The 24,326-nt window shown below is 35.8% G+C and overlaps 1 protein-coding gene across 1 annotated transcript in view; it reads right to left on the bottom strand.

Moving 5' to 3' along the window:
• The window catches only part of LOC127871915 (uncharacterized), a 46,105-nt gene that overhangs the window by 13,753 nt on the left and 8,026 nt on the right, over positions 1-24,326 (bottom strand). The window contains exons 4-9 of the mRNA XM_052415199.1: positions 22,965-23,094; positions 18,715-18,845; positions 14,902-14,976; positions 14,148-14,171; positions 13,130-13,257; positions 12,171-12,273 (exon numbers count right to left, since the gene is read on the bottom strand). Of these exons, the coding sequence (XP_052271159.1) occupies positions 12,171-12,273; positions 13,130-13,257; positions 14,148-14,171; positions 14,902-14,976; positions 18,715-18,845; positions 22,965-23,094 (591 nt within the window). The remainder of the gene's footprint in view (positions 1-12,170; positions 12,274-13,129; positions 13,258-14,147; positions 14,172-14,901; positions 14,977-18,714; positions 18,846-22,964; positions 23,095-24,326) is intronic.

Raw genomic sequence — 24,326 nt, 5'->3', positions numbered from 1 at the left:
CTGACCAATTTTGGTGAAGATTGGATAAATACTACTTGAATTAGAGAGCAGACAACATGGTGAGGTTTAAAACACACTAAGTGACCCTGTGACCTAGTTTTTGACCCGGCATGGCCCATGTTCGAACTTGACCTACACATCATCAAGTTACAACTTTTGACCCAGTGTCGTGAAGATCGGATTGAAACTACTTGAAATAGAGAGCGGACACCATGGTCAATGTGTAAAATGTACTGAGTGACCCGTGACCTAGTTTTTGACCCGGCAAACTACTTGAATTAGAGAGCGGACAACATGCTGAATGTTTAAAACGCACAAAGTTACCCCGTGACCTAGTTTTTGACCCGGCAAGGCCCATGTTCGAACTTGGCCTTAAGATCATCTAGATACAACTTCTAACCAAGTTTGGTGAAGATCGGATGAAAACTACTTGAAATAAAGAGCAGACAACATGCTGAATGTTTAAAACGCACTAAGTGACCCTATGACCTAGTTTTTGACCCGACAAGGCCCATGTTCGAACTTGGCCTAGACATCATGTAGATACAACTTCTGACCAAGTTTGGTGAAGATCGGATGAAAACTACTTGAAATAGAGTGCGGACACTTAATACGGACTGACCGATAGACCGACAGACAAGTTCACTCCTATATACCCCCCTAAACTTCGTTTGTGGGGGTATAATAACATTACTAAATAGTAGAGTACGTTTAGTTAACTGAAATTGTTAAACAGTAAACAAATCTATTATATGCCCTGTAAGGTATGTCATGAGCTATAAACATGATTCCTAACAGTTCCCACAATATTCGTAAAAATTACATGTATATACCAACTTTATGCACTTTAAACATGAAATAATTTGGCGGGATTCCACACTGTTAATGCTCAGTAAATATAATGGTATAACATCTTTTTAGTCCAAGCTGCTTTTATTAATAGAATCATTTTGGAAAAGAAATATATACTTAAAATTCTCTGCCTTGTCTGGAGTAATATAATACAAGAGGGCCATGATGGCCCTGTATCGCTCCACAGCTGAAAAAAAGGCTGAAACAAATATTCTCAGCCTGTGCAAATACTTAAATATAGGCCTCATTTAAGCACATGTACACTTTTGTGACCCCCTGGGCTGGGTCAAATTTAACCCCAGGGGCATAATTTGAGCAAACTTTTTAGAGGACTACTTTATCTCACTACATACAAAATGTGGTAGCCCTAGGTCCTAGAGTTAAGGACAAGAATATTTTTAAAGTTTTCACAAAATAAGCAAGATATAAGTGTATATAATGTTCAATTTTGTGGCCCGCAGGTCAGTGTCAAATTTGACCCAAAGGGCAAAATTTGAACAAACTTGGTAGAGGACTATAAGATGTTACTGCATAACAAATTTGGTAGCCATAGTCCGAATGGTTTTTGACAAGAACATTTTTAAGGATTTCACAAAATAGGCCCTTTATAAGCGTTTATTCAATTTTGTGACCCCCCCCGGGGCAGGGTCAAAGTTGACCCCGGAGGCATTACTTGAACAAATTTGGTAGAGGTTTATTAGGTTTCACTACATACCAAATTTGGTAGCCCTAGGCTACTGCCTAGGCCCAATGGTTATGGACAGAAATTTTTTTCAAAGTTTTCACAAAATAGGCCCCATATAAGCGTATGTTCAGTTTTGTGACCCCCCCAGCCAGGGTCAAATTTGACCCAAGGGGCATAATTTGAACAAACTTGGTAGAGAACTATTAGATGTCACTACATACCAAATTTGGTAGCCCTATGGTTAAAGACATTAAGATTTTAAAGTTTTCAAAAAATAGGCACTATATAAGCATATAATCGATTTTGTGGCCCCCAGGGCAGGGTCAAATTTGACCCCAGGGTCTTAATTTGAACAAACTTGGTAGAGGACTATAAGATGTCACTTCATACCAAATTGGGTAGCCCTAGGCCCAATTGTTATGGACAAAAAGATTTTTACAGGTTTCACAAAATAAGCCCTTTATAAGCATATATTCAATTTTGTGACCCCCGGGGCAGTTTTAAATTTGAACCCAGGGGCATAATTTGAACAAACTAAGAAGAGAACTTTAACATGTCACTACATACCAAATTTGGTAGCTCTATGCCATACGGTTATGGACAAGAAGAGTTTTAAAGTTTTCACAAAATAAGCCTTATATAAGCATATTTTCAATTTTGTGACCCTTGGGGCAGGGTCAAACTTGACCCCAGGGGCATAATTTGAACAAAATTGGTAAAGAGGGCTATAAGATGTCAATACATATTAAATTTGGTAGCCCTAGGCCCAATGGATATGGACAGGAATTTTTTTAAGTTTTCACAAAATAAGCACTTTATAAGCATATATTCAATTGTGTGACCCCCGGGGCAGTTTCAAATTTGACCCCTGGGGCATAATTTGAACAAATTAAGAAGAGAACTATTACATGTCACTACATACCAAATTTGGTAGCCCTATGCCATACGGTTATGGACAAGAGTTTTCACAAAAAAGGCCTTATATAAGCATATGTTAAATTTTGTGACCCTCGGGGCAGGGTCAAACTTGACCCCAGGGGCATAATTTGGACAAACTTGGTAGAGGACTATAAGATGCCACTACCTACCAAATTTGGTAGCCCTAGGCCCAATGATTATGGACGTGAAGATTTGTAAAGTTTTCACAAAATAGACCCTATATAAGCATATGTTCAATTTTGTGACCCTGGGTGCAGGGTCAAATTTGACCCCAGGGGAATAATTTGAACAAATTTGGTAGAAGACTATAAGATGTCACTACAAACCAAATTTGATAGCCCTAGGCCCAATGGTTATGGACGGAAAAAAAAAGAAAGTTTTCACAAAATAGGTCTTATATAAGCAAATTTTCAATTTTGTGACCCCCGAGACAGGGTCAAATTTGACCCCAGGGGCATAATTTGAACAAATTTGAAAGAGGTTCACCCCAGGAACATTCCTGAGAAATTTCATCAGAATTTGACCAGTAGTTTAGGAGAAGCAGACGTTTAAAGGATAAGTTAACGCACGGACGCACGCACGACAGACACAGGACCATGACATAAGCCCCGCTGGCCCGCTGGCCTTTGGCCAGTGAAGCTAATAATACAAAACCCGTAATTTAAAAGGAACACTGAAATTGCTATACTCAGTGCAAAATGTAATCCATGGAAACCCACTCATGTATATCTTTTAACCTCTTTACCTCACCTAAACCAAAATGTGGAGGGTTCATGAACAAAAGCAGGTTACATTACGTGTTTATTTATAATAGCACAATATGATTTTCCCTTTAAAAAACTGAAACTTAAATGGTTAGATAACTCAACCCTTTATATAAATATAAGTTCATTATAGTTAAGATAAGTTGTCTTTTCTTTTCAATATCAAATATAAAAACATAAAACTTTACGCCCTTGATCCAGAATCAAACCTGGCCTTGATATTGTCAAGATACACATTCTAGGCAGTTTTATCAAGATGTAGCTTCTATAATGGTGAAAAGGTCTTTCTCAGGTTTGACCTTGTGACCTAGTTATTAAACATAACTGACCCAGTTTCAGCCTGACCTAGACATTTGCAAAGGTAAACCTGTGATAAAGTTGAGTCATAAAAATTGTTCCAACAACTTAAAACTTTAATCTAGTAAGAAATGTCTTTAATTTGATTTAACTTCATAAGGGCCTAAAAATACTTATCTAAGTGGTAAAGGGTTAAAGATCAAGATTTGATGTCCAAGGTATAAACAGACTGCTTTTAAATTAAAGTGATATTATGGGCATTTTTCACTGTTGAATTGAGCTGAAAAGAATTAACAGGTCAAAAGAGTTAGTTAAAATGTGGTAACTGACCAATTATCTGCAACTCATCTTGCTACCAGTTGTTTATAAAAATATATTTTATATTATAAATTTGACGTGACCCACCCAGTCCTGTAAGCCGAAATGATCCGTAAAACAAAATGGTGTCATATAAACGAATCTGCACTAAAACTAAATTTAGGTTCACATTGTACATGCGTGATCAGTTGTCAAACGAAAGTACGGTTGATATTCAAATGCATTATTTTTTTCTTTCCGGGATATTATTTTAGTATGTTGATGTTGCATTAACAAATATAAGTGTATATGAAGTGAAAACACCAAAAATGGTTGCGATAGACACCTATAAACTGTTAGATGCCCATAATATCACTTTAAAGAAGAACATTCGTTAAAATGCTATATGCTTCAAAATAAATGTTGTTTATGGATGAGTGCAATTTACAAGCCTGCAATGTAAAACTCTAAGCACAACTGTGATCTTGACCTTGGCCATAAGGACATAGTATTTTTAGTAAAAAAGGGTCATAACCCTATTATAGACTTATGGTTTGCATGGCAATGGGACGTTTATCATCCTCTTATTCATACACACACTAGTACCAAGTTTTAATGAAATATGCTCTACAGTTCCAAAAAATGAAGTTTCAGAGACAATAGTGCTTATTTTCAATTAAAAAAAGACCTTTACTCAATTATTTGCAAGTGGATTTTATGGCATTTGACATCAATAATCCCCTTATCATTATTTTGCACTCAATGAAACCAACCAAGAAGTTCTGAGGCAAGGCTCTGGAAACAAAAAAAGTTCTGAACAAACAAAGCAAAAACGATATCCCTCAACATTCTTGAAATTTAGGGTTAACAAGACATATGTCTATAGGGCATTAACCCTTTACCCCTTAGATTGGTATTTTTACGCTTATTTTTACGCATGTGTAGTCCATTAAAATGTTAAATTCGATGAAAGACCTATTTTACTAGCTTCAAGTTTTGGAGGCTTTATTTCCAACCCTAAGATACTGATGAGCAGCAAACAGCATAAAACCTGAACAGACTATGAGCTATATTGGTAAAAAACAAAGGGACATACTTCTTAACTCATCTTAGCCCTTTCTTAATAATCATCTACACATTAAGGTCATTCAAGTGTGGAAGTAATTGCTAGATCCATCCAATATTCAACTCTCTACTACTTAAATATGTATTTTGACACATTTGTAGTCTCTTAGAAAGTTACCTTTTTTTAAAGACCTTTCTTACCAAATTCAAGTTTTTAAGGCTTCATCTCCAAACCTTAGACACTGATGAGCAGCAAACAGCATAAAACCTGAACTCTGAGTGACTCGCAGGCTGTTCTGGATTAATGCTGTTTGCACATAGCCGATTTCACTTTGCCATGAGTGGACAGTATATAATAGAATGAAACAAGGGACAAATTGTCACAAAACCAGGTTTTCAGTTGAAAAAAGTCTCATTAAGGGAGACAATTCAAAATGTGAATCGTTAACCCCCTTGTGTAAAAATTGACCTTGATTTCAATTAGAAAACAAGGGCTGTTTGTAAAACATGCATGCCCCCCATATGGGCAGTCAGTTGTAGTGGAATCCATTGTGTGAATAAGTTTTTTGTCACTGTGACCTTGACCTTTGACCTAGTGACCTGAAAATCAATATTGGTCATCTGCCAGTCATGATCAATGTACCTATGAAGTTGCACGATCCTAGGCCTAATTATTTTTTAGTTATCATCCGGAAACCATTTTATTGTTTCGAGTCACTGTGACCTTGACATTTGACCTAGTGATCTGAAAATTGATACGGGTCATTTGCCAGTCATTATCAATGTATCTATGAAGTTTCATGATCCTAGGCGTAAGCATTCTTGAGTTTTCATCCGGACACCATTTTACTGTTTCGAGTCACTGTGATCTTGACCTTTGACCTAGTGACCTGAAAATCAATAGGGGTCATCTGCCAGTCATGATCAATGTTCCTATGAAGTTTCATGATCCTAGGTTTAAGCATTCTTGAGTTATCATCCGGAAACCATTTAACTGTTTCGAGTCATTGTGACCTTGACCTTTGACCTAGTGACCTGAAAATCGATAGGGGTCATCTGCCAGTCATGATCAATGTACCTATGAAGTTTCATGATCTTAGGCGTAAGCAATCTTGAGTTATCATCCTTAAACCATTTTACTATTTCAAGTCACTGTGACCTTGACCTTCGACCTAGTGACCTGAAAATCAATAGGGGTCATCTGCCAGTCATGATCAATGTACCTATTTAGTTTCATGATCCTAGGCCTAAGCGTTCTTGAGTTATCATCCGGAAACCATCTGGTGGAGGACCGACGGACGGACCGACCAACATGTGCAAAACAATATACCCCCTCTTCTTCGAAGGGGGAAATAAAAAAAGTCTGATAAAGAGAGACAACTCAAAATCAAAATGTGCATTGTAACTGATTGTTCATAGTTACATAGTTGTTTCAAAATCAATATATTTTTAGTTGCGGCGACCTTGACCTTGGAGATATTGACGTAATTCTTTCGTGCGACACACCGTCCAATAATGGTTAACAAATGTGCCAAATTATTTTTAAATGTCACAATGAATGACATAGTAATGGCCTAGACAAGCTCATTAATGGCCATTTTTGACCTTCAAACTCAAATTGTGACCTTGACCTTGGAGATATTGACGTAATTCTTTGATGCAACACACCGTCTAATGATGGTGAACACATGTGCCAAATGATTTTAAAATCTGACAATGAACGACAGAGTTATTGCCCAGACAAGCTTGTTCCAACCGCCCGCCAGCTCGCTCGCCGACATTCGACAATCTAATAACCAGTTGTTTTTTTTCGAAAAACCTGGTTAAAAACGGACATCATTCTGCCAAATATAGTCAACATACCCAGGGCTATAGATAATTTTTGGGGTATATTGGGTAATTCACCCCCTGTTTTTGGCAACAATAGGGTTTTTGTTAATTCAATAGTTTTAGCAAAAAATTTCACCCCCTACTTTTGAGCTTCATTGGTATTTTTCAACCCTGGATTTTTATCTCAATTGGGTAATTTAGGGATTGATATATATAATATAATAAAAATCTACTTAGGTTACCATATTATTTATACAAATGAAATTCAAACAGCTACCTGTACATAACAACAAACAATTACTGAATTTCTGATCAAAGTTCATTCATTTTTTGCGTTGAATACAACCGAGTTCTTGAAAATCGCTGCACAATTGATGAAGTTATGGCTGTTCAAAGCGATGCATCCCGTTTTCGGGTCATTTTGAGTTGAATAGCTTGAAAATGAAAGTATAAATCGGACGGGTCTATGAATAATTACAACAATACCCCAAAGATTGATAACCGCTGGAAAGACTGCCTTCTTTTCTTCATAGGACAGCATATAAACTAAACGTAAATTTTTGTCACTCTGGATCAGCAGACGATTAATTGCTTAAATCTGCCTATCTAATGATGAATCTGGAGATGTAGCATGATAGCATTTTTGTACAAAAAATAACCAGTCTAAAAATAAGCCAGGTTTTCGTAAGAATTGTGTTTCGTGAATCAAGGTTTTTTACGGGAATTACGTTATTAAATTTGTATTTGCGTTTTTGTACGCTTTATTTTGAAGTAAATAACATTTTTGGTAATTTTAATTGCGTAATAATGCAAATACGCTTGTTATCTATAGCCCTGCATACTTTTTTAACAATCATGTAAACATTAAGGTTATTCAACTCTTAAAGTTTACGCGATATTCACAAATGAGCTAAAGATGGGTTGGAAACACAAGTTTCAGGAGACGATACATATAGTGGACAAACACACATAGGGAAATAATTATGCTGAAAGTTGTCTTTGACTCATCCCAGACTCTTTTTTTTATAATCTGCACATTCAACTGCGACATTTTGAGCCGGTTGCACACCAAAGCAAATGAGGAATTTAAAACACAAGCTTTGAGATGTTAAGGACAGACATACTGACATACATGTTAGTGCAATGTTTAGTGCCTCTCATCCGTTGTGGCATTATACATGTCAATATCACGAAACCCAATTTTCAACATTTTAATCATTCATTTGATTTAAATAATTGAGTAAGCTAGGTATACAAAGCAGTTTTTGCTACACATAATTTCAGGGGAATTAATCAATCAATACTCAAATTGTTGGGCAGAATCCTTTTTTAGAAACAGTAACCTTGGCCAGACTGGCACAAAATGAATTTTCAAGCTCGGGCGGGCCGGCCTTTGCATACTGGGAAATTTGTAGTATGCTAAAATGTCGTCTGCTGAATTTCTTAAATAAGCATTTTCTTCATTTTTTTTTCAAAGAATACTATAAAGAATAGTAAACAGTTTGGATCCTGATGAGACGCCACGTTCTGTGTACATGTCTGACAGTTATCTGGTACAAATACTGTGAAGACATGTTTGAAATACAATGTTCGCAATATTTACAGAGCAATATGTAAACCTAGACCTGAACATTTATAAACTAGAGCTTTGTCACATACGTGACATGCCGCATTGACACAGACTATTTTGCATGCTGTCTTCACAAAACAAGAGAATCTAAATGGCGATTTTTAAGAATTATTATGCCATTATTATTTAGGGCCATTTGGCCTTTGAAATCTTGAATTCTTTTGCATGACATTCCATCCAATGACTGTGAACAAAATTAATGTACAGAGTCATTTTAAAATCTCACAATTAATGACATAGCTATGGCCCGGACAAGCTCATTTATGGTCATTTTTCACTTTTGAACTCCAGGTGTGACCTTGACCTTGAAGATATCGACATAATTCTTTCACATGACACATTGTCCATTGATTGTGAACAAATGTACCACGTAATTTTAAAATTTCACAATGAATGACATAGTTAAAATGGCCCGGACAAGATCCGCATGATGATTTACGGCCATTTTTGACCTTTGAACTCAGTGTGACCTTGACCTTGGAGACATTGACGTACTTTTTTCACACGACACACCGTCCCATGATGGTGAACAAATGTGCCAAATGATTTTAATATCTCACAATGAATGACATAGCTATTGCCCGGACAAGCTCATTTATGGCCATTTTTTTCTTTGAACTCAAAGTGTGACCTTTGGGATATCAACGTAATTCTTTGGCGCGACACACCGTCCAATGATGGTGAACAAATTTGCCAAATGATCTTAAAATCTCACAATAAATGATCAAGTTATGGCCCGGACAAGCATTTGACCTTTGAACTCCAAGTGTGACCTTGACCTTGGAGATATGGACGTACTTTTTTCACACGACACACCGTCCTATGATGGTGAACAAATGTACCAAGTTATTTTAAAATCTAACGTTAAATGACATAGTTATGGTCCGGACAAACTTTCGGTTAAAAACACACTAAGTGACCCTGTGACCTAGTTTTTGACCAGGCATGACCCACATTCAAACTTGAACTATACATCATCTAGATACAACTTGTGACCAAGTTTGGTGAAAATCTGATGAAATTTCGGGACAGACCGACCGACCGACCAACCTGACCGATTGACAAAGTGACTCCTATATACCAATGGTAATGGGGGTATATTTATAACAAGAAACATGACCATGGCACAAAATCAGGTTTTCATATTGTTCTATGCGTAATGACAGTTTTCTGACACTCTAAGATTTCGGACACCCTGTTTTTTAGCAAATATAATTATTTTTCGTTACTCATAATTTTTCGACATACAGGTTTTCGTTCATAATTAATGTCTCTAAATTTTCGGACAGTATATTTTACAGCGCCATTTTTTTGCTTATCTTGCAACACTTCAAGCATGGATTTTTACAACTGGATTAAGGTAATGAAACTTGGCAGTTGCATGCCTGAGGGCAATGGACCATTACATTACTCAGTTGGTAAATAACCAGGTATACAGGTAGAAAACAATGGATTCATGGATTCACCCAACAGCAATCAAAACAGTTTTTTCCTATTAAGCAGAATGTTTTTACTTTTTGGTTCTATCATTTCAGGCAAGAGTTAGCAAGGCTGTGAAATTGTATTTATTTCAAAGCAGAAAAATAAGAGCAAATCACAATACAATTATTGTACATCAATTTATGGCTTTTATTTCAATATACTTATAATTTTTGAACACCTTAATTTTTGTGTCTAAATTTTCGGAAACCTGTTATTTTTGAATATTTTTCGTTACTTAATTAATTATTTTTAAGAGTCCGAAAACTTAGAGAAATTACGGTAAGCTACCTAAACATATATAAAATTTAACCACAATATTTTCATCCAAATTCAAGTTGAAGTGAAAATCATTCAAATATCACTTGGTAAACTTTTTTCATTACTAAAATTGAAAATTGGCACAGAAAAGAGATGATCCTTTTTCTATTTTATACAATTCCAGTTAAACATTTACAATATTCATTGTGACACACAGTATTTTATAATATTCATGCATCTTATTGAGCTTTATTGAACCTCAGAAGGGGGTTCAATTTGTAGCTGGGTGTTAGAACAAGAGGGCCATGATGGCCATGTATCGCTCCACTGCTGAAAAAAGGCTGAAACAAATATTCTCTGCATGTGCAAATACTTAAATATAGGCCCTATTTAAGCATATGTACACTTTTGTGACCCCCTGGGCTTGGTCAAATTTAACCCCAGGGGCATAATTTGAGCAAACTTTGTAGAGGACAACTATATCTCAAGACATGCACATACAAAATATGGTAGCCCTATGTCCTAGAGTTAAGGACAAGAATATTTTTAAAGTTTTCACAAAATAAGCAAGATATAAGCGTATATAATGTTCAATTTTGTGACCCGCGGGTCAGGGTCGACCCAAAGGGCATAATTTGAACAACTTGGTAGAGGACTATAAGATGTTACTGCATACCAAATTTGGTAGCCATAGTCTGAATGGTTTTCGACAAGAAGATCTTTAAAGATTTCACAAAACAGGCGCTTTATAAGCGTTTATTCAACGGCAGGGTCATATTTGACCCAAGGGGCATAATTTGAACAAACTTGGTGGAGAACTATAAGATGTCACTACAAACCAAATTTGGTAGCCCTATGCCTTATGGTTAAGGACAAGGAGATTTTTAAAGTTTTCACAAAATAGGCACTATATAAGCATATAATCGATTTTGTGGCCCCCAGGGCAGGGTCAAATTTGACTCCTGGGGCATAATTTGAACAAACTAAGTGGAGGACTATACAATGTCACTACATACCAAATTGTGTAGCCCAATGCCTTATGCTTATGGACAAGATTTTTTTTAAGTTTTCACAAAATAGGCATTATATAAGCATATGTTCAATTTTGTGAACCCCGGGGCAGGGTCAAATTCGACCCCAGGGATAAAATTTGAACAAATTTGGTAGAGGACTATAAGATGTCACTACATACCAAATTTGATAGCCATAGGCCGGATGGTTATGGACAAGAGAATTTTTGAAGTTTTCACAAAATAGGCCTTATATAAGCATATGTTCAATTTTGTGATCCCCCGGGGCAGGGTCAAATTTGACCCCAGGGGCATAATTTGAACAAACTTGGTAGAGAACTATAAGATTACACTATATACCAAATTTGGTAGCCTGTAGGCCCCATGTTTATGTACAAGAAGTTTTTAAAGTTTTCACAAAATAGACTCCATATCAGCGTATGTTCAATTTTGTGACCCCCAGGGCAGGGTCAAACTTGACCCCAGGGGCATAATTTGAACAAACTTGGTAGAGGACTATTAGATGTCTCTTTATACCAAATTTGATAGCCCTAGGCCTAATGGTTATGGACGGGAAGATTTTGAAAGTTTTCACAAAATAGCCCTTATATAAGCATATGTTCAATTTTGTGACCCCGTGGCAGGGTCAAATTTGACCCAAGGGGGATAATGAGAAGAAATTTGGTAGAGGACTATTAGATGTCTCTACATACCAAATTTGATAGCCCTAGGCCCAATGGTTATGGACGAAAAGATTTTGAAAGTTTTCACAAAATAGGCCTTATATAAGCAAATTTTCATTTTTGTGACCCCCGGGGTAGGGTCAAATTTGACCCCAGGGGCATAATTTGAACAAATTTGAAAGAGGTTCACCCCAGGAACATTCCTGAGAAATTTCATCAGAATTGGACCAGTAGTTTAGGAGAAGAAGATGTTTTAAGGAAAAGTTAACGCACGCACGCACAGACGACAGACACAGGACCATGACATAAGCCCCGCTGGCCTCTGGACAGTGGAGCTAAAAAAGGCGGATAGTAATCAAGTAATAAGGAAGCACATACTATAAATATCTCCAGTAGTTTTGTTGGATGAACATCACACACCCGGGTATACTGGGTGTCCAAGAGAGGCCGCACCACCTCAGTACTGTCTGTCACCATACTCCTGTATAAATATGAATTATAAGATACATTATATATTTAATTATAGGCTGGTGTATCAAGTCTCATCCATCATTGTATATTGTAACATTATGTGTTTAATATTATGTCTTTTTTTTCCAACAAACAATGTAATGTTTATGTATGACGTTTTTCCAATGTTTTTGTTTACATTGATACTAGTGATGAAGGCTATGGCCGAAACATGTTTAGTATTATACAAAATGAATAATTAATATACAAAAGTAACGTGTTTGTACGGATTATTTTATTGTTATACCATACTCTCGTACACATATAGAACATACCTTTATTCATACATTGCAATTTTAGTGGTTCTACAGAGACCACTGAATTGTTGCTTAACCCTTTCCCACTTAGATACGTATCTTGATGCTTTTGTAGTCCCTTAGAAAGTTACATTTAATTAAAGGCCTTTCTTACTAGATTCAAGTTTTAAAGGTTTCATTTCCAACCCTTAGTTACTGATTAGCAGCAAACAGCATAAAACCTGAACAAAAAGCAAGTTACTCGCAGGCTGTTCTGGTTTTATGGTGTTTGCACATAGCCATTTTCACTTTGCTTCTGATTGGGAAAGGGTTAAACTGTTAAGGGCCAGTAATAAGGTAGCAGGCTGTTAAAATTAGATGTGCATAAAATAAATGTAGTCATGACAAAAAAATGTATGTCTTTATGTTGGTTGTGTTAATAACCAATGGAACACAATTATAATGTTAATGGCCAGTAATAAAGTAGCAGGCTGTTAAAATAAGATGTACATAAAATAAATAAAGTTATGAAAAGAAAATATTGGTTTATGTTGGTTGTGTTAATAACCAATTGTACTCAAGTATACTTACTCCACAAAGGGCAAAATGAGGGAGGTTTTTTGTCCCATTTGGTTGAGAAATACTTTAAAGAACTTCCTTTCCACCTTCAGTTGACTTAGAAGTTGATAGTTTGGAGTTACATGTAACAACACTGGATGCTGCAAAAACGGAAGAGGAAATTTATTTTTAAGTTATAGCATGTTTCAACCAAAACAATGGCACTCATAAGTATCATTTATTAACAATACAATTTGTAGGTACTTAAACTGCTAGATTTGAGCTAAGCAGTCTATTCTAATGCTAATGAGGCACAGATTCAAATGTACCAAGCTTCTAAAATATTTAGTCACAAATGTGGTTCCTAAAGTGGTAAAAAATTATTTCATTACATTATACTTATATTATACTCTATACCAGATTGTTTTAGATGCTACACCTAGATTTAAACTTGGCCAATCATTGTCAATATTAATATTCTGAAAAAGATTCTTGCTATAAAGATTGAGTGTCAAAACTATGGCGTCTGGACTTATTAACCCTTTTCCCATAAGAAGCAAAGTGAAAATGGCATTTGCAACCAGAATAAAACCAGAACAGCCTGCGAGCACCTACAGTCTGTTCAGGTTTTTTGCTGTTTACTGCTCATCAGTATCTTAAGGTTGGAAATGAAGCCTTTAAATCTTGATTCAAGTAAAGAAGATTTTACATTTAATTAGATTTACTAAGGGACTACAAATGCATCAAAATATGTTTATAAGGTTAACCCATTTATGCCTAGCGTCTAGAAAAAAAGGTCTTTGCAAACAGTGTAGACCCAGATGAGACGCCGCATGATGCAGCGTCTCATCAGGGTCTGGCTGTTTGCTTAAGGAATTTCTGTAAGAAATATTCTAAATATAGAAATAAATATACTAGACATCCCTTATTTTGGAAATAAATTGGTCCGATTTAGAAGGACGGGAGAGTCCACTAGGCATAAATGGGTTAAACTGTCAGCCTGATAGAGTGATCACAAAAGATCACTTTAAGCAAATAAACAAAAGCTTACCATGCTATGGGTTCCTGTCAAAGCCTGAAATTTACAAAGCAAAATGAGTGTTATATGTTTCAAGCAGATTAGCATATAAACACACAAAACACACATGCTGCATGATTGCAAATAGAAATTCATTGTAACTGGAAAATGAGGTTCATTTGTTGTCTAAACAATTGGCCAGTCATGCCTAAAGATAGGTAACTCTTCTAATTACTGAACCATTATATTTTCAGTGAGGTGATCTCCCATTCCTAATGTCTACATAATAAAGGACCATTTTGAATTCAACAAGCAATGTGTTTGTGAAACACTATGTCCCCTTATATTTGACCTTTGACCTTGAAGGATGACCTTGACCTTTCACCACTAATAATGTGCAGCTCCATGAGATACACATGCATGCCAAATATCAAATGGCTATCTTCAATATTGCAAATGTAATGGCAAATGTGAAAGTTTGACGCAAACACACAAACCAACAGACAGGGCAAAAACAATATGTCCCCCATTATTGTGGTGGGGGACATAAAAAGTATGATGACAAGTACACAATTCAAATTCAGGCTATGTTGTGTTAATTATGCATAAATTAGAAATCTCATCTGTACTCTTAAGAAAACATTAAACACCCTAAATGTGTTAGCCAGTTAGGCCTAAATTTGTTAACAACTATATATAAGTGCAAAACAAAAGTCAATGTCCTTAGCTTATTGGTTTTTTTAAATTAAATTTGGGACAGGGGTGTTAAGAATATATTTAAACTCACCATTTTTTTAACAGTGCACTTGTGAAGAGCATGAAAAGAGACCTTGTAAAAACCTCTGCTTATTAAGGTAAGGTTCTGAAAAAGACAGCAAAGATCTAACATTTTACTAAGTTAACTGACAAGGATCAATCAGAAATTTAACATAATGTATAAGCCATGTCATACATAAATGGTTCTAATGCAATATGCTTCTAGAATAGCTGCAGGTAAGGATGCAGTGTCACATAGTTTGGTTGGAAGCTCCGCAATCCGCTCTCGTCACCCAAGGTTGTGTGGTCTCATTAGTGGACAAGGTAGCTCCTCACTAGACTGTAGAGACGCGCAGGCTGGTCAGTTATACTGGCAGCATATGGCATAAGACCCTTTTTTGCATGACCCAACTCATACAATACTAGCTGTGTGATCTGGTAATACAAATGTTATGACCACCCTATAGGTAATGTATAATTTTGTATGAACATGTTTATCTTATTTTTTTGGAGTTAAAAAAAATCATTAATAATAATGTTATTATTATAAATGCTTAACTGCACTATTTTGTATAATCATTTGTATGAAAACATTTTACTGAGTCTAACAAAAATTCTTATCTTTATTTAACATTTATAGAAGGTGGGTGATTAATAAAAAAGCAATAGGGGGCTCAAGCTAATTTTTTCTTAAGCTTTGAAGAGTAGATGAGTGTTGTAAAATATTTGGATCAAAACAGTAGAGCAAATTATACCCCTCCGAGATCTTAATGAAAATCCTGAGTGTTGAAGTGAAAGCTGATGATCACTGTGAATCAATGTTGTCATTTTTGTGTACAATCTAGACTTCTAGATCTTCGCTACAGTATTTCAATACCAATCTGTGCTCAATAAAACTGAAACTAACAATCATGAAAAATACCTAGTGATAACGCTTAAACGAGATTTGAGCCCATAACAGATGACATATTCTATCTCACCCAATCCATGATTATAACTTCGCAATGAAACAGTGTTACCTCACAACAAAGGTCCTAAGTCACCAACATGAGATACAGAGGAAATAACCTGTTCTGTACAGTCCCAAGATATCATTAGAACAAATGTTCTGACCAAGCTTCATGAAGATTAAACTATAAAAGTGACTTCAAGAGTGTTAACAAAATTTTACTATAGCCATATAAGGTCGAATTCCCCGTACCCTGGTGGCCATACTTTTTGACAGACTGTAACCATTTTCAAACTCATCCAAGATATTATTAGGACAAGATGCGTTTGTGAAACACAATGTCCCCCTATATGACGTTTGACCTTGAAGGATGACCTTGACCTTGACCCTTCACCACTCAAAATGTGCAGCTCCATGAGATACACATGCATTTCAAATATAAAATTGCTAGCTTCAATATTGCAGAAGTGACATTACATGAGCAATTTTGACCCATATATTTGACCTTGAAGGATGACCTTGACCTTGACCTTTCACCACTCAAAATGTGCAGCTCCATGAGATACACATGCATTTCAAATATAAAATTGCTAGCTTCAATATTGCAGAAGTGACATTACATGAGCAATTTTGACCCATATATTTGACCTTGAAGGATGACCTTGACCTTGACCTTTCACCACTCAAATTGTGCAGCTCCATCAGATACACATGCATGCCAAATATCAAGTTGCTATCTTCAATATTTCAAAAGTATTCATAAAATAAGCGATTTGGGCCACATATATTTGACCTCTGACCTTGAAGGATGACCTTGACCTTGACCTTTCACCACTCAAAATGTGCAGCTCCATGAGATACACATGCATGCCAAATATCAAGTTGCTATCTTCAATATTGCAAAAGTATTCATAAAATGAGCGATTTTGGCCACATATATTTGACCTCTGTCCTTGAAGGATGACCTTGACCTTGACCTTTCACCACTCAAAATGTGCAGCTCCATGAGATGCACATGCATGCCAAATATCAAGTTGCTATATTCAATATAGCAAAAGTTATTGCAAAATGTTAAAGTTGGCGCAAACCAACCAACCAACCAACAGACCAACCAACCAACAGACCAACAGACAGGGCAAAAACAATATGTCCCCCACTACTATAGTGGGGGACATAAAAAAAATTCTGACAAAGTTTACTGAAGATAGGACAATAAATGTGGCCTCTAGAGTGTTAAGAATGTTTTACTATAGCCATATAAGAAACAAGATATATGTTTGCCAGAAACACTATGTCCCCTTCTGCGCCACTTTGAAGCTAAATATTAGACCTTTGACCTTGAAGGATGACCTTGACCTTTCACAAATCAAAATGTGCAGCTCCATGAGATACACATGCATGCCAAATATGAAGTTGCTATCTTCAAAATTGCAAAAGTTATTGCAAAATGTTAAAGTTGGGGCAAACAAACACACCAACAGACAGGGCAAAAACAATATGTCCCCCACTATAGTGGGTGGGGGACATAAAAATGCCCCGCCCCCTAGCGACCATGCTTTTCAACAGACCGGAACCATTTTCCAACTCATTCAAGATATAATCTGGAATTCTTGTTTAAAAAAAGAAGATTACTAACTCACTATAATACAAGTCTATATAAATCATGTTAACCTGTGGTGTTATTATATTCGACTCCAGGGACATGATGCGAACAAAATCAGTAAAGGACCAATAGATGATATAACAGACCTAATATAAAAGCCCTGACCCTTGTGGTTTTATAGATTTTTACAATCTTCATATGTTAAAGCTATTTTAGCTCTGCTGACCAAAGCAATTTGAATAACTTTGAAAGAGGGTAAGCGATGCTCATGTCTGTGAGGTTTTGTAGAAATCTGTTAAGAGTTAGAGAAGGAGAAGTCATCAGAATAAAAAAGTTCACGCACATCAAGATCCTAACACACTATCAGGGTATCCTCAAAGATCCCAAATAGTTCCATTTGTTCAGGTGGCTTAATAAATACTCCCCACCCCTCAAAAATGAACAACCAAATTCTTTAAATTGATATCCCACCCAAATAAAGTTTGTTTATTAATGGGTGCAAATCCCTTAATATACGATATTATCCTAAACAAATATTTAAGTGTAATTGTTTGTATGTATTGCAGTTCTCCTTATTGATATCTATACAACCAAGCAGTTTCATATTGAAATCGTGTACCTTATCAGAGATATAGCCCTCAAAAGTTACACAATAAAACAACAACAAAGGGCAATTACTCTAATTCAAGAGAGTGTAGGGTTATGGTTCTTGTGAATGGCACTTCTCATCATTGATATCAGTTCACCCATGAAGTTTCATGTGAAAGTCTTGTATTGTTTCAGAGATATAGCCCTTAAAAAATACATCATAAAAAAGGGCAATAACTCTTATTTAAGAAAGTGAAGAGTTATGGCTCATTCTCCTCATTTATATCTATACATCTGTGAAGTCTCATGCTGATATCTTATATAGTTTCTGAGATATAGCCAGGAAAGTTTTGTGACAGACAGACGGACTGACAGAATTTTTTTTTGTTTTGTTTTTTTAATAGAAAGATGTGTCTCATCTCATGATTATTATATCTCAATTCTATTTCAATTTAATCTTTTCAAACATACTAAATTATGAAAAATGAAATGAATATAGTGCAAAAATGTACAAATGTAATAATGAAAGAGTAAGTAAAAAAAATCCCCCAAAAAGGAAAACGCCGCGAAAATTCCCCCTCCTAAGGGCTGCGGACCCCTTCCCGCAAAGTAGTGTGAGGGCGCTGTCAATTCTATATCCTTCCGCCTAATGCAATTAATACAAACTAAAGGCATTTAAAAAAGAAAATATTAAATCTTCTTACCTTATAAATGGCTGAAGGCATCGCAAGAAACCAGTTGATAGGATATTCATAGAGGCCAGATTCATTGCAGAGCCGATAATCAAGGAGTTTAACAAACCCCAAGTCATGTACCTCACTGAAAACTGTAACTCCTGAAAAATATAGTATAAATAGTTGAGTCATTCCCCTCACTGAAAACTTTAACTCCTGAAAGATATTATAGTATAAATAGATGAGTCATGCCTCACTGAAAACTGTAACTCCTGAAAGATATAGTATAAATAGGTGAGGGATGCCTCACTGAAAAGTGTAACTCCTGAAAGATATAGTACAAATAGTTGAGGCATGTCTTACTGAAAACTGTTACTCCTGAAAGATATAGTATAAATACTGGATAGGCATTCTACACTGAAAACTGTAAGTCCTGAAAGATATATAGTATAAATAGTTGAGGCATGCCATACTGAAAACTGTAACTCCTGAAAGATGTAGTATAAATAGTTGAGGCATGCCATACTGAAAACTGTAACTCCTGAAAGATGTAGTATAAATAGTTGAGGCATGCCATACTGAAAAATGTAACTCCTGAAAGATAGTGTAAATAGTTGAGGCATGCCATACTGAAAACTGTTACTCCTGAAAGATATAGTATTAATAGTTGAGTCATTCTTCCCTGAAAACTGTAAGTCCTGAAAGATATAGTATAAATAGTTGAGGCATGCCTCACTGAAAAATGTAACTCCTGAAAGATATAGTATAAATAGTTGAGTCATTCCCCACTGAAAACTGTTACTCATGAAAGATATAGTATAAATAGTTGAGGCATGCCATACTAAAAACTGTAACTCCTGAAAGATATGTAGTATAAATATTTGGGGCATGCCATACTGAAAAATGTAACTCCTCAAAGATATAGTATGAATATTTGCGGCATGCCATACTAAAAACTGTTACTCCTGAAAGATATAGTATAAATAGTTGAGTCATTCTTCACTGAAAACTGTAACTCCTGAAAGATATAGTATACATAGTTGTGTCATTCCTCACTGAAAACTGTAACTCCTGAAAAATGTAGTATAAATAGTTGAGGCATGCCATACTGAAAACTGTAACTCATGAAAGATATAGTATTAATAGTTGAGGCATGCCATACTGAAAACTGTAACTCCTGAAAGATATAGTATAAATATTTGAGGCATGCCATACTGAAAAATGTAACTCCTGAAAGATATAGTATAAATATTTGAGGCATGCCATACTGAAAACTGTTACTCCTGAAAGATATAGTATAAATAGTTGAGTCATTCTTCACTGAAAACTGTAACTCCTGAAAGATATATAGTATAAATAGTTGAGTCATTCCTCACTGAAAACTGTAACTCCTGAAAAATGTAGTATAAATAGGTGAGTCATTCCTCACTGAAAACTGTAACTCCCGAAAGATAAAGTATAAATACTGGTGAGGCATGCCTCACTGATAACTGTAACTCCTGGAAGATATAGTATAAAAGTTGAGGCATGCCATACTGAAAAATGTAGCTCCTGAAAGATATAGTATAAATAGTTGATGCAAGCCTCACTGAAAACTGTAACTCCTGAAAGATATTGTATAAATACTAGTGAGTGCTGCATCACTGAAAACTGTAACTCAGACTTTTAGTTGACAAGTCTAAAAACAGGGTGTCATCAGTTTATTTTGAGTGTGTTCAGCATATTATCTGAAACAACTTTTGGTATTAAAGGTGAATTGGTCAATCCATCTATCACAAGCCCTCCAAACCAAGTCTTTGAAAGAATAGCCATGGTGTGGATGTGTTTTCTACAGTACCTAAATGTATCAGGACATGGCCCACAAACAGGAACTATTTGAGCAGGGTTCCCAGCTTTTTGTATGAACACAATTCCCTGATTTTTCCCTGTTTTTTCCCTGATGGAAAATAAAAATTACAGGATCATAGTTTCGACCTATTTCTTGTTTTAGACACCCTCAATAAATAGCAGTTGCAGACATAACTAAGCTACATGTATTCTACAAAGCCACCATAGGCATGCAGTGAAATCGATTTGCTGTTTTAATTGTATGGACTTCTCGACACAAGTCGGGAAAGTCTGACCAAACAAAATTCCCTGATTTTTCCCGGATTTCAGTAACTTTTCCCAAATTCCCTGACTGGAAAAAGTGAAGTCTTTGTCCAGGTTTCCCTGATTTCCAGGTTGACTGGGAACCCTGTTGAGCCTTGTTCTGGAAAAACAAGACTTAATGCATGTGTGAAAAGTGTCCTCCCAGGTTAGCCTTTGAAGTCTGCCAAGGCTTATCAGGGATGACACTTTCCGCTTTTATTGTATTTTTCATTTTTAATGATGTCCTTTCTAAGCGCACAGGCTTATTTAGGACAACATTTAACCCTTTCCCACGCAGAAGCAAAATGAAAATGGCTATGTGCAAACAGCATAAAACCAGAACAGCCTGCGAGTTACTCGCAGTCTGTTCAGGTTTTATGCAGTTTGCTGCTCATCAGTATCTAAGGGTTGAAATTGAAGCCTTTCAAACTTGAATCTAAAAACAAAGGTCTTCAATTAAATATTACTTTCAAAGGGACTACAAATGTGTCAAAATATGTATCTAAGTGTGCAAGGGTTAAGGCACATATATTACTCATAGTTTTCCCAGAGTGTGTAAGGGTAAAGGCACATATATTACTCATAGTTTTCCCAGAGTGTGCAAGGGTAAAGGCACATATATTACTCATAGTTTTCCCAGAGTGTGCAAGGGTTAAGGCACATATATTACTCATAGTTTTCCCAGAGTTTGCAAGGGTTAAGGCACATATATAACTCATAGTTTTCCCAGAGTGTGAAAGGGTTAAGGCACATATATTACTCATAGTTTATGTATCTAAGTGTGCAAGGGTTAAGGCACATATATTACTCATAGTTTTCCCAGAGTGTGCAAGGGTTAAGGCACATATATTACTCATAGTTTATGTATCTAAGTGTGCAAGGGTTAAGGCACATATATTACTCATAGTTTATGTATCTAAGTGTGCAAGGGTTAAGGCACATATATTACTCATAGTTTTCCCAGAGTGTGCAAGGGTTAAGGCACATATATTACTCATAGTTTATGTATCCAAGTGTGCAAGGGTTAAGGCACATATATTACTCATAGTTTATGTATCTAAGTGTGCAAGGGTTAAGGCACATATATTACTCATAGTTTTCCCAGAGTGTGCAAGGGTTAAGGCACATATATTACTCATAGTTTTCCCAGAGTGTGCAAGGGTTAAGGCACATATATTACTCATAGTTTTCCCAGATTGAGGCTTATTTTAATTTCAAACATATTTTAAATCATCTTAGGATAAACAAAAACACTTTTAAAATCAGTATAAAATGTTTTTACTAAGATATTTTTTTCTGCCAACTGATCTTTAACCCTATAAGTTTACAAATGCACATTTGATAAAAAGAGATAAGTGTTATTTCCATACAAATATAATTAAAAGACATAACCAGAATTTTGATATTGGGAAATTTATTAAATATTAAGCAGCATTGTAAATTTCATCCCCAAGATAGTATTTCTATCACAAAAATTATGTAAATAATAATGGTATAGACGTTATTCCATGCCCATCTTACCACAGTATACCATGGTATACCATGTTTTCTTAAATGAAGCCTCAGGTTTTTTTCAAGCTTAAAATGGCAAAATAACATTGGGCATTACAATTTTGTCATGTGTGCTTTTCACAATAATTTTTGTAAAAGGTTCCTTACTGTGCCAGCATGGTGCCTATTGCAGACAATATTTGTTAGTTAAACACAAAGAATCAGCAACCCAAAGACAACGCACACATTTTTCATTTGTTTGTAACATTTGCTAACATTCAGCCTTTACTGGCTACAACCTTGACTTTTATTGGACTGCATTGGCATTGCACTGAAGGCGATTCTTATATGGTACCAAACACAATTTAGCTCTTTCTCCTAATTGGCTATTACATAATTGGCTATTAAATTGCTTTTAAACACAATGCAATTTTTTTAACTATTCAACAATGGTTCATTCACTCTTTAAATCATGGATTACTGGCAAGAACAACACCATTTGACATTCGTACATGTTTTTGTTTATATTCCCATTTGCTTATTGTACTTTCGCGGAGTAACAGGGCCTGAAAGCAATGGCATTCGAAAACTATTAAGGTAAACAAAACATCCATAAATCATCTATTATATAAGGAGATACTTCTAATCAATACAAATACCTGAAATGTTTTCAAGCGTGTCCAGTAATTCATTTTCCTGGATAATGGTTTTTTTCAATCCAGAGGCGAAGCTGGTAATGTTATATTTAAAGACATTATTTCGCTTATGTTCAGGGATCATAGGGTCATCCTGAAACAGAAAATAGCACTTATATTTTAACAATTGAAAACATTACTTTTCTGATAATGAACATGGTTGAGATTTATTTCATCAGAAATCCATCCAAACTGGAAACTGTAAATGTGTCTGTTAGACACATATGCCCCCAAATTCGGCTTTTGTATGAAAAACAAGAGCCGTCTCCATAGGATGACATATGCACTCAATAAACGCTTTGATAGAAGTAATGAGCATTTTTCAAAACCTAAACGCAGATTTCGAAACCTAAACGCGGACCCTAAGTTCAAGGTCAAGGTCAAAGGGGTCAAAATTTGTGTGCGTATGGAAAGGCCTTGTCTATATACACATGCATACCAAATATGAAGCTTACATCTGAAGCGACATAGAAGTTATGAGCATTTTTCAAAACCTAAACGCAAAGGGTGACGGACAGACGGACGGACTGACGGACAGTGCGATCACTACATGCCCTCCTTCGGGGGCATACAAATGTTATGTCTGAAATAAAATAAAATAAAGTTACATAAGTTCATACTCTTGTTAATATATTTGTAAAGTTTGAGCCCTCTTACAGCAATTTTGAACATATCCTAAACAAAATATGGAGGTGTGCCACTTTACATTTAAGGTATTATGCTTGTAAAAGTTCATCCCTCAAGCACAAATATTTGTTTTATTGCAGGTAACACTAGTTAAAAATGTAAAGTTTGTATAGAAAGGGATCACAACTATGGTTGCAAGAGATCCTCAACTAAAATTGAAGGTGTGAAAGTTTGAATGCTGATTAATACGTTTATAAAGTTTCAGCCTTCAAGAAACAATTCTGTTGAGTTCCACACACAATTTAAATTTTGAATACAGATATGTTTTTGAGCGCGGCACTCAACTGTGAACATCTAGTGTTTAAGTTTTCTAGGCCCCGCCAAATAAACTGAGTCTTAATCTCAATCCAACATTAGCCTAGTATTCTTTTAACCCTTTGCATGCTGGGAAATTTGTCGTCTGCTAAAATGTCTTCTGCTGAATTTCTAAAATAAGCATTTTCTTCCATTTTTTTCAAAGAAAACAATCAGAATAGCAAACAGTTTGGATCCTGATGAGACGCCATGTTCTGTGGCGTCTCATCTGGATCCAAACTGTTTGCTAAGGCCTTCAAAATTCGGTTCCAGCACTGAAAGGGTTAATCGGTTCCAGCACTGAAAGGGTGAATGTTCATAATGTGTACGTGTGTTCATATAATG

Source organism: Dreissena polymorpha, chromosome 3 (assembly GCF_020536995.1).
Source record: "Dreissena polymorpha isolate Duluth1 chromosome 3, UMN_Dpol_1.0, whole genome shotgun sequence".
Classification (NCBI taxonomy): Eukaryota; Metazoa; Mollusca; class Bivalvia; order Myida; family Dreissenidae; genus Dreissena; species Dreissena polymorpha.
Note: the sequence above shows the minus strand (reverse complement) of the source record. Positions and strands in the feature narration are given on the sequence as shown.